Here is a 12,092-nt window from a genome sequence, read left to right on the forward strand (position 1 = left end):
CGTTCAGCAATCGGGAATTAAATTGCTCCACACCTGCTGTAACATCCCAATAATTATAGTATTGAACTATAATATAGTTATTACATCCTTGATATGATAGAACAGTCATAGAAACGAGGAATAAAAGTTTTACTCAATTTTATACAAACTACCACTCAAATTTTAAACTTAATACATTCCAAACTTAAAACGATTAAAAACAAGGATCTCCTCCATATAAGCTAAGCACTAGTTGATCCTCCATCTAACGCCTGTTCCACTGGCATCTCATTACCTTCTGCTCACACCCACTGGATGATCATCGTGGAGAGAAAACACACAACACAACAATAACAACCAAACAACAAATAAAGCAAGGGTGAGCTAATGCAACAAAATAACATGGTATATTTAAATTAGTAACATAATTTCTAACTTATAAGTCAAATCACTTAATAATACAATAAACATACCATAATCATAAAAAACTCAACCCATTCAAATAATCGTATGAATATCAAACTCTTAGTAGGTTTTACACTTGCAGTGGTACTTTACTCAGATACATCATATCCTACTTTGTCCCCCAAAGTGGATCTTCGGATATGGATGCACCTACTTGTTAGCTCGATTACCTTATCCTACTCTGTCCCCCAAACTGGATCTTTGGATATAAATACAACCACCGAAGCTAAATCCTTCCTACTCTGTCCAAGTTCCCAAGGTGGATCTTCGGTAAGGATTTCTCACTCTCCACCAAACTCTTACTATGTTCAAATACATAATTTCACATCCAACATAATATAATACATTCAACACGGATTTCATATCAATTGAGTATTGTACAAAATAAAATCAGCAGAATGTAATCTGTTTAATAAGAATTTAGTTAAAACACATCGAGTAGACTTCCAGAAAAGAGAGGTGTGTCACAATGGACAACTTAAGTACTAGGTCTTTCCTTGTCAAAGTGTCCCTCAACTTGTTATTAACAAATTTCTTATTCACATATTCAAAACAACAACATATACTATTAACACAGAAATTAAAATAGTTATACAACAAGCACATAGGTTTTTCATTAACAGTAATTGCATAAAATTTCAAGACATGAATAGTTATACAAAAATATTTTATCATAATATAAAAACTTAGGAAAGTTAGCTCCCCTTACCTCTTTTCCAGACTTAGTTTCCTACTTAGAAGTTGTTCCCCTGAAAATCCTCTAAAATCTCTACTCACTTTGCAACCAAAATTTCTTCCTAATTATTTCTTTCTCTCCCTTTCTCTCTTTCTCTCTTATTTTCGCTTCTTCTTGTGTAGAATCCTTCTTTCCCCCTTGGCTATTTATAGCCAAAAACTTTTACTATTCATTTTTTTAAAATATTATTTTATTAAAAAATAATATTTTAATCATCCATCACCCAATGTTCTTATCTGCTTCTTCAATGCCTCGTAGGATGCCTTATCCACTGGGCACTACTCACATTTTTTTACTATTCATTTTTATTTTATTATTTTTTTTGTTATTTTTTTTTACAAAACTTTCTGAAATAGATTCTCAAAATTTTGAACCCCTCTTTCTGAAATTATTATAATTTTTTATCATGAATTTTAATTTCTAACCATAATTTTTTTAATTAATTATATTTTTTATTCATTAAAATTATTATTACTAATAATAATACTAAAATTTACTACTATTTATTAAAATAAATATTTTTCATGGGTCTTACACCTGCAATGCAAGATTTCGCTTAGCTGTGTCTGGTTACTGCTCAACGCAAATGCATTTGCAAAACTAGACACCCAGCGATGAAAAGGGGTGTTCAACGGTCTAAAGCAAAAAGGGAAACAATAAGGTCCTTACACTTGCACAACCAAACTTGCACTTAATGCTCAACTAATACTAGTGAATGCTATACCAATTGATAACAGACTCAAACTTGTGATTTAAGTAAACTCGGACATGATCAATTATTCAAATTTGTATTCATTTTTACAAGAGTTGGTTTAATATAGTTTTTATATATTAAAACTTATACTAATTTTTTCAATTGTTTAGCTCTTCAATTTTCTCAATTATAATAATCCAAATAGTAAATTTAACTCAATTATCAAACCACACAATTCAATTCAAGCATAAACATCAATCATATTAAATTAACATACCAACAACATCTTGAGAAGCACAAGAAACTCAAATGACAATATCATCCTTTAATTTTTAATTTTAAAATTTCACACTCCCTAACTAATATTATCCTTTAATTTTTAATTTTAAAATGAAGTACTTTTTCCAATGACAATATTATCTTTTAATTTTTAATTTTAAAATGAAGTATTTTAATAGTTGCACATTTAATAAATGAATTTAATCCTAAGGCGAATCTACATATACCATAATATTCTTATTAACAAAATTTAATTAAATTTTAATTTCATAATAAATTTGAGTATTATTTTCAATTAAATTTTTATAAAAAAAATGGTACATTAATTATTTATTGTCTTATATTTTTGGATTGAGTTCATATTTTTAAATTTTTTTAACTAATTAATGTGTCATATTATATTGCTGTCTTTGTTGTCTTGTTTATCTACTTTACATGTTAAGAAATTATATTCCTATTAATATAATTTCATTAAAACTTTGTTAAATGATAAGATAGTTATATTTTTCATTAGTTTTCACATATTAGTTATAGTGATAAAAAATATTTTTTGTCATCAATATTAATAATGAGATTTATTCTTATAATTTAACAAATTTTCAACTAAATTAATAAAGGTAGCTTATTTTTATATTAATCGTAACATTACTTTATACTGATCATAGAATTTTATATTAATAATTAAAAACATAAATAATTAAAATAAATAACAGAATAACAATTACGTTATTATTATATCGAAATAATCTAATTAAAAATACAAAACTTGAAATATTTAATAAAAAAAAATTAGTAAAAATTTAATTAAAATACTTAAATTTTAAAAGAAATTTAAAAATTAATTAAATTTTAAAAATTTATGAATATAACATGTCACTATTGTTTTTGAAGGTATTTATAATTTTTATTTTTGGTAAAAAAGAAAAATTAGGAGTTAAAAAATGGTACAAGGGAATATGCCGGTTTCTTCTTTCGATTTGGTAACATGAGAAAGCACGTGAAGGCGCACTTTGTGGCACGTCGTCACGTTGAGACGAGCGTGACGCACAGTCGCTAGAGAAGGGCGTATTGAAGAGGTTGGAGGATGCTTATTGTGTTGTTTGTGTAGCGTAGAAATGACTCCATCTTTTAGACTCTCAACTTTCTCGCTCTAAAACATGAGAAATGATATGAGAGAGAAACTTGTTTGCCCTTCAATTTCCCTCTCGATTCCTTCGCCTTTGCTTTCGATCCTTTGCTAGAGAACCTTATTCCTTTCTCTCTCCTATGTTTATCCCTTCAAAATCCTTTTCTTTTCCTCCATTATCACTCTCTTCCTAGCCGTCAGGTACGAACACAATCCCCCCACTTCCTCCATCGTTTCAATTATCGCTTCAATTTAATTTAATATCTATGTTAATTGTTTTCCCCTTTGCCTATTTTTCGATCCGTTTATGTTAAATCTCGACATTCTTATTTTTGCTGACCTAACCTAGTTATTTTAACCGTCAATAGAAGAACAGATAAGGTACCTAAGTGGTTGTGTTTCCTTGCTCAAAATCCCATCTTCCTTTGTTTTCTCTGTTCCCAAATAGATATGCAGTTTTGTTTTAGTCCCCATTTGTTTTCTTAGTTTTAAAATAAAATTATTTTTTAAGTGGGTTGATTGGATCTGTAAGATGGGTGCTAAAGTTTAGCGTCATGTGCTTGTTACCTTAGCTCCATGTTCTGGTTTAATATTATAATAATGTTGCTTTGTTAGTTGTCTTTGCTTGCGGTTGCCCCTTACCTCCACGTTGTTTCCTTCTGACACGACTTGTATAAATAATCTCTTTCCTTAGTTTCTCTCTTGCTGTTTAAATTCACTTAATTGTGGCCAGGTGCACTTTGGTTTTGCAAACGAGTTCGTTGGTCACTAAATTACTTCGATTGTGAGCTGGTGAGTTTTTCCCTAATCCTTCGCGGTGGTTTGATGCATGACTTGCTTTGTTTTCAGCAATCAGAATGTGAGGCTTCTTTGTTGGCCAATGAGGCTGTTTCGGCAGTTGCCTTTCTGTTTTGTTTTATATGTGATTCAATTGCTTTGAGTGCTTAGTCCATTGGGGCACTGATCTATTCTTCAGTGTGTTGACTTCGTTATGTTTGGCATGTGTTTTTGCTGTATTAAGTTTGATTTAAGAAAAATAAATTTTTGATGATGTTTCTTAAGTTCAATTATAAAGCTTTGTTGTTTTTTGTAAAGAANGCATCATTATTGAGTTNGTTTAATTCATTTAGAATCTGTACTCTTCCCATTCAAGAGATTGTTAAGTTTTCTGAAGTCAATTTTGTAGCATGAGTAAACTTAATTAAATGAATTTTATAGTGTGAATGTATGATGTCACTTGATTGTCAGAACTATTTTTGTTCATATGCGAATTTGCTAGTGGAANAGGACTNCCAGTCATATTTTCGACAGACACATAATGTAATGCTAAATTGACTTGAAGTCTTCTCTNGGTTGTTATCCTAACTGAAATGAAATTGGTATCATGGCACCTGGGCCCCAGCATGAACCTGTCTCAACTGTTTTCAAGTTCTAATAATACTANCAAACTAGGAAAATTAAATATGGTTTACTATGATATTGCATGATTGCAACGTTGATTTAAATAGAAAAGTGCATTTCTCTGGCATCTTCTAATTGGATATTTCATCAGCTAATTCTTTGTTATTTCTCCTATATAATGAATCTCTTATAAAAAAGAAATAATAGATTCTCNTAGATCTAATAGCACTGTAAGTTTAAAGGAAATTTAAAGGTCCATGTTGTATTGCTATAAGCTAAAGGAAATCTTTTTTCCTGTTATTTGCTGTCAGGAGTTTTTATGCTTGTTTGAGTAAATCAATCTACAGTTGTTAGAGTTTCATTTATTGTCTATCAACTTTTTGGAATTAATTATGGAAACNTACTTGGGAAAGTTTTAGCCTTAGTATTGAGGAGCATCATATCATATCTTCTACTTGATTGAACTTCTTGCGTTTATCTCTAGCTGTGTTTCATTTGTCTGTTGCCATTCTAGTTTTGGGTTGGTCATCCATTTAGTAGTTTTTAATGTTTGACTAGCAGAGATGCCCTTGTATTGTTATGAAAGAATCCTTGACCCTGAATTGCACAATTTTTCTTTCNTTCTGTATTTGGTAAGGATGTTATGACCACAGTCATTCTTGAAATATAATAATTTAACTCNTGTATAAAGGAGTAAATTATAAACTGGATATTTCAATTTTGCAGCTACTGTTTTTGGAAGTGTTCAATGAGTGGTTCAAAGTTCAAAGTACTGTGTTTCAAAGAGCTGATTTAAGTATTATGTATGCATTTTTTATTGATGTTTTCCTTTTTGAAGTAGCTGATCAGTAAAAGAAGGATAACTCAAAGGGGATGGAAGGATTGATTTTTGGTATATGTATATAGATGTATACANCAATATGAACAAGTGCCTTTGTTTCTATACCCAATATTTTGTTGTATAATAGCTGAGAGGACTNCTAGGAAGACGCTNTTGCACACTCTTTTTAATGCATTCTTGAGATTCATTAAATAGGAAGACCTACAAAATTATGTTATTTCCTATAAAATTCTGGTCAAATAATAGGAGNNTGTTCAAAATATNGGGTTATTTGAGCANACTTTACATTTCAGCTACTANTTTTGAAGTCTATGATGAATAGTTAAAATAGTTTGGCTAGAACATAGTGCCTTGCAGCTTGATCTAGAATACATAAAATAAAAGTAACTTGTTGAAATTTGAAGGATAAGATCACCAATGTTGATTCTTTGATGGGAGTTCTGGATGATTATTTTCTTTTAGGTTTCAATTCATACCACNATTGGAGAATGACCTTGTTTAGGATTATCTTCTTCAAACTCAATATTCATTGGGTCTGAGTGTACATGGTTCCATTACTCCCTCAAAACATATAGTACTTAAGCACTGGTNGAATTGGTTAGTGAGTAGAAATATAAGTGCTGGTACGATAAACTTATGCACTAAACTTGGTTACAAGTATTTTGCACAATGGTCTGACGGTCAGATCACCTTTTACGATGAACCGAATGAGACAAAACTAGGTGACATTGTCTGTAATGAGGGGACTAAATAGTATGTAGGCATCTTGGAGTATCTCCAGCGGGAGGTTCTTACATGAGGTCATTGTGATGAAAAATAATATTTTCATGTTTACAGTATTATTTTNTTAATAAGGAACTCATGCAAGCAAATCCCGTTGGAGATGCTCTTCAGGAAGACAAGTTCTTCTATCTTGGTGACATCCTCTGTAACGAGTCTACTCTCCATTCTAATATATTTTTTTTTATAAAACCGAAAAGCACCTTACTACTGCAATGGGTTGAGGTTCACTGCAGAAAATGAATAAATATATGTTTGTGGAATGTGTGGAAGAACCAGGTTTTCTGTTCATTCTTGTTCAGCTTTCATGGGGAACATGACAGTTGGAGGAAATACTGGTTTGGTCATCATTTTTTATCTCTTGTTTGTCAACGCTTACAAGCATTGTGGGTATACCCACACAATTGCAACTAGAGACCGTTTTATTTTATTTTGAATAATTTTTAAATCCAACGACTGATTTCTGCAAGATTACATGAAAAATATATGAATGCGTTTGTTGTTTGAAAACCTGATGTGTCTGGATCGATTTATGCAGAGTTTCCATTATAACATCCTGGACTTTTAAATTCCAGGTTCTGTTGGAATATTGAAAATGGCAAAAGGTAGCAGGGGAAGGCACAGGATTGCTTCTCGTCACTTCAGAATGACTCCATATCCACTAGCCCCTTGCAAAAGGGATATTTGTGAAGACATGTGCCAAAAGAAATGTTCCAAGGCTTTGGAAATGAAAGAGTGGGAAGATGTAACATGTTCTGTGTGTATGGAATATCCACACAATGCTGTTCTTCTTCTTTGTTCTTCTCATGACAAGGGTTGCCGTCCCTATATGTGTGGAACAAGCTTTCGTTATTCCAATTGCCTTGATCAGTACAAGAAAGCTTATACTAAAGTAATTTCATCTAATGGGCAACCTGTGCAAGGCACTGCAAGTGTGCTACAAGACACAAACTTGTCTCTTGACAAGAGCGAAGCCACAGAGCTTGCGTGTCCTCTGTGCAGGGGGCAGGTGAAAGGTTGGACAGTCGTGGAACATGTTCGGGATTTCCTCAATGCTAAGAAAAGAGGCTGCATGCAGGATGGATGCTCATATGTGGGGAACTATAAGGAGTTGAGGAAGCATGTACGTGCAGAGCATCCCTCGGCACGCCCTCGGATGGTGGATCCTGCTGATGAACAGAAATGGAGATGGCTTGAGTGGGAACGTGAAAGAGAAGATGTTATCAGCACAGTAACATCGGCAATGCCTGGGGCAGTAGTTTTTGGAGATTATGTTATAGAAGGTCACCATAATGAATCTGATACAGATGAAGAAGAGGGTGCAGGTAATGCAGAAAGAAATGGAAGATTTCAGATGGGTATTGAGGCAATGAATTTCTTCCTCTTGTTGCATGCAGTCCGTCAAGGGAATGAAATTAACAACCTTGGTAGGCGGCTAAGGCCCGAGCTGACCACCAACAGGGTTGCAGGTCAGAATGTGACTGACGTGCTGGATATTTCAGATGAAGACAATGATAATGAGGGCAGGTACAATGAAGGTGATGGTGGTGGTGTATCTTTGCTTAGTCGTCTCCAACGCCATGGTGGCGGCAGAGTTTTATTGGGTCGTTCCGGTAGGAGGCGTAGATGTAGAGAAGCACGTGCAAGGATTGGAGATAGTTGAAGAACGTGCATGAAACAGGAGGTTGGAAAAAAAGGACAAGTTTCATAGGGCATATATCAGATTAGGAAATTTAGCACCATGTAGTGGTGGCTTAATAACATTTGAAGGGCTCTCTTCACCCCGAAACAGAAATCAAAGATGGGCATTTTTAATTTTTTAAATCATGTTGTAATTTCGTTTACATGTACATTCCTACCTTCCTCCTATTTTGCACATTTCATTGTGAATTCTCGTGTAAACATTTGATTTTATGAAAACTTTGACAAGAAGTTGATTGTCATGTGATGGATGGTCCAGGGATAGAACAAGTAGCCATTTCAGTTATCTAGTGACTATGAATTCTGTTGGAAAGCACATCCAATACCCTGTGCTCAGTGCTTGTTATGGAGGACCATATCTCCGGTGGCTCTTTCAAAACTCAAAATGAATTATGCAATTGTTTATGATTTTACATGCTGTTCATGTAAAATTACTCAAATTTCTTTCTAAAGGTGAATTGAGGAAGGTTAATGAATATAAGAAAAGGAATCTGCTTTTGTCTTCACCGCTTGTGAGTAATTATTAGTTGCACCGCTAGCTTGTGTCTCGGAAAAGACAATTAGAAATGGCAAAAGCAAAAAGGATGTTTGAAAGCAGAAACTTGAGGTACAAGTTATGTAATGATGAGCTGTAGCTGCAAGATATGAAGAGAAAAAGAGAATCGTTATTGTAACGATTACGTAATAGATTATGTTGTTCCTACTACAAAATTCTTTTGCTAATTGTTGTGATGGTAGTTAGTTGCATTGCATGTGGTGCTCCATTTGTTGGCAAAGTGATCTTTGATCACTTTCAATGGTTATGCTCTTTCTTACTGCACACTCAATTCCTATTTGCAGTCTTATAATTTTTAAAATGACCCATTTACCTTTTGTAATAGTGACTCTCGGACAATTTTATGAAATTTCTGGAACATAGTTTCTGAAACCGGATTTCTAGAATAAAATATATGGAATAAGATATTTGTATTTGAAACGGAATTTCGGAAATAATTTTTTTGGAACACCTAAAATATATTCTGTAATAAACTTTCTCGAACATAATTTCTGAAACACTCTCCAAAACATGTGATAGTTTTTTTAATGAATTTTCAAGAACACATAAAATGCATTTTGTAATGAATTTTCCCAAACGAACTTTCTTTTCTAATGTGTCTTCTCTTTGCGGCAGCCAACACTACACAATCATGATAACAAGGTCAATGGTACTGTAATGCAACGAAAGAGGGGTATTTAAGTCTTTTTACGTTAACATGAAAAATGCACATGAAAAACGAAGTTAGTGATAATGGAGTGCAGGAAGAATAATTTCGAAAAATAATGTTTCACTTGTAGGGTCCAACATTTCATCTTATGTCTAATATGTAGATTCCCAAGAATCAGGGAACTTTTTCCTGCACTTCAAATTTTTTTTTTTAAATGTCAGAAATGGTCTTTGACTTTGCCTAGGTGAAAACCTAATTTACTCTCCTTATTTACCCACCCCTCTACCCACATCCTGCATGTCGTTTATTTTTTCACCCATTCCTTCCACCATCTCCAACCTCCTTATTTGCATCTTGTTCTTCATTTTCAACTACACACAATTAACCTCCATTCTCTCCACTCCTTTGTCCAATCTTTGGTCCATCTCTTCTTTTAAATCTTTTTTATTCTAAGAATGGTGTGATTTGGGAGTAGATAATGGAGGTGAAATAGATTTTGACATCTAGTATTCTAAATAGTTAATTAATTTATGAAATCCGGTTTTCTAGATAGTTAATCACTTTATGAAATCTGGTTATGGTGGTTTGATAAGACACTAAATTTAGAAATTTGGTGCAGTATATGAGACCCATTGAGGTGGTAATTGGATTTTGAAATCTAGTTCTATGCATGTGTGTATACTGGATTTTAAAAGCAGATGTTATTTGAAATTTTATGGTTAGTAAACGAATTTTAATATCCAATTATGGTGGTTTGATAAGGGAATCATATTTAGAAATCTAGTGTAGTGTATAAGATTCAGTGAAGTGGTAACCAAATTTTGAAATCTATTTTTATGCATGTGTATACAGGATTTCAAAAGCTGATGTTATTTGAAATTTTATGGTTTGTAAGTGGATTTCAATATCCAGTTATGGTGGTTTGATAAGGGAACCATATTTAGAAATCTAGTGTAGTGTATGAGATCCGGTGAGGTGGTAACCAGATTTTGAATTTTGGTTTTATGCATATGTATATTGAATTTTGAAAGCCAATTTTATTTGAAATTTTGTGGTTAGTCAATGGATTTCAATATTCGATTAATGTTGAAATCTAGTGAAGTGAGCATTAGATCACGAAGTCTGGTTAAGGATGAATCAAATTTTTAAATTTAGCATATGAAGTTTTGTTTGATTCGTTACAGTCATCATATTTCGAAATCCAATTATGAAAATGCACCCGATTTCAAAATCTAGTTTTGTTAATTATTTATTTATTTATTTGACGTGTTGGTTTTAATGTTTGTTGGAAATAGTTTGTTGTAGAAATGAAAAAAAAGCAGATGATGCCTCTACCTATTAGGCAAAGAGCTATGCATAAGGTGATGCTAGAAATTGAACCACGCATATGCTTTTAGAAGATGCTGGAGAAGTTGCACCATTACATGATTGTTGATCAACAACACAAGGATGTTATTGAACAACAAGATGAAGTATATGTGATGAAATCTATTTTAGAAACTAAATGGAGATCCATCAAAGGAGTATCAACTTAAGCTAAGGTTAGGGAATTGGAAGAAGAAGAAAAACTTTCAAGTTTATTTTTGCTTTCCTTTAAGTCTCAGAGGACATTAGACTTCTCATAAAGAGTCATGGTCAAGAAGATGGAAGAGGAAGATGAAACTTCAAGGATTCTATTCTTGTGGAGGATCACATTTTTGGTCTTCATATTTCATCTTAAACATCTTTTGCAAATATGTAATATAGTTCATTCTAGGCCTTGTATTTGGCCAAAAATATTGTTTAGCTTTGTTTAGAAGACTTTATGCCCTTAAGAGTAGCTTAGAGCATTATTAGTGCCTTAATAAAGTAGTTAGCACCTAAATGAGTTTGAAAATGGGTTTAGAAGGGGTTAGTTACAAAAGGAGTCTCTTAATTTAATGCTTTGACTAGGTTAGTTACAAGTATAGGCTCCTTCATTCAATGATGGAGAAATGCTTTGACTAAGTTAGTTATAAGCATAAGACTTCTCACATTTAATGTTTAGGTTCTCACATTTAATGTTTAGGCTCTTCCATTAAATACTTTAGGCTCCATTTTGTACTTTAACCTTTCTCCTTCACCTATAAAAGGAGAGACAACATTTGTAATTTCAAAACTTGATTGAATGTAAAGATATTTTGTCAAATTTGCAAATTTTCTCTTCTTGATTTCTCACCTAGGATATGTGTTACCAATAAGCAGTATTGGTAAATGATGAGTGGTTATTTCTTGAACTATATTTAGTTTATTGCACTTAAATAAATCAGGGAATTGTGTTTAATTGTCTGTTATTTCCCCGTTTTCCGAATTCTGCTTAATTTGGTCGGGAATTTGTAATTGTGCTAATTTGGGTTTTCTGAGCTGATTAAGTGTATTTCGATTGCAGGGAAATTTTGGGAAACATCAATTGGAGCATTAGGGATGGTGGCATAATTATTCAANACTCAACATTTAGCCATTTTCATTTTTATAAAGTTGTATTTTCGTTTTTTAAGAAACCTTAATTAGATTAAGTGCATTTGGGCCCTTTTGTGGCAAATTTTGTAGAAGCCCAATGTGTGGGACACTTTGCACCAAAACCCTAGGTTTTTAGGAGGTGGACCCCACCTATTTTGTGAGTTGGAAGGTATTTTCCTAGGGCAAAGACCGAGACACACTCCAACTTACTCATTACACACTTTTATTTTAGCCTTTGCATGTATGAACTCTCTCTTGGGAGCCTTGGTGTGCTATTTTCGTTTCTTCACTATGAATGAGCAAGATCACGTCTTTCTTCTTCTATTATATGCTACAATGCTTGTTCTTGCTTGATGGAATGAAGATTTACTATTTCTCTCTTTAGATTTTCGTTTTGAAGGTTGAAT

General features: G+C 32.9%; 1 protein-coding gene across 5 annotated transcripts; it reads left to right on the forward strand.

Moving 5' to 3' along the window:
• The first annotated feature begins 3,157 nt into the window (after positions 1–3,157).
• Positions 3,158–8,249, forward strand: LOC106752876. Of its 5 annotated transcripts, none has more exons than XR_002666685.1 (3): positions 3,158–3,480; positions 4,013–4,071; positions 5,407–6,833. XR_002666685.1 is itself a non-coding variant. In XM_014634649.2 (3 exons), exon 3 carries the CDS (start codon positions 6,897–6,899, stop codon positions 7,962–7,964), a length of 1,068 nt encoding a protein of 355 aa, XP_014490135.1. In that variant the 5' UTR covers positions 3,227–3,480; positions 4,013–4,071; positions 6,840–6,896; the 3' UTR covers positions 7,965–8,249. The 5 variants fall into 5 exon arrangements, 4 of the variants coding, with proteins under 4 accessions (XP_014490135.1, XP_022632990.1, XP_014490137.1 ...); XM_014634649.2 differs by lacking the exon at positions 5,407–6,833 and adding an exon at positions 6,840–8,249 and having other exon boundaries at positions 3,227–3,480; XM_014634648.2 differs by lacking the exon at positions 5,407–6,833 and adding an exon at positions 6,877–8,249 and having other exon boundaries at positions 3,229–3,480.
• The last annotated feature ends 3,843 nt before the right edge of the window (positions 8,250–12,092 follow it).

This window comes from Vigna radiata, unplaced genomic scaffold (assembly GCF_000741045.1).
Source record: "Vigna radiata var. radiata cultivar VC1973A unplaced genomic scaffold, Vradiata_ver6 scaffold_48, whole genome shotgun sequence".
NCBI lineage: Eukaryota > Viridiplantae > Streptophyta > Magnoliopsida > Fabales > Fabaceae > Vigna > Vigna radiata.

Bases quoted from the DNA above. Each gene is read 5' to 3' on its own strand.
- LOC106752876 (XM_014634649.2), top strand. From the start codon at position 6,897: ATGGCAAAAGGTAGCAGGGGAAGGCACAGGATTGCTTCTCGTCACTTC.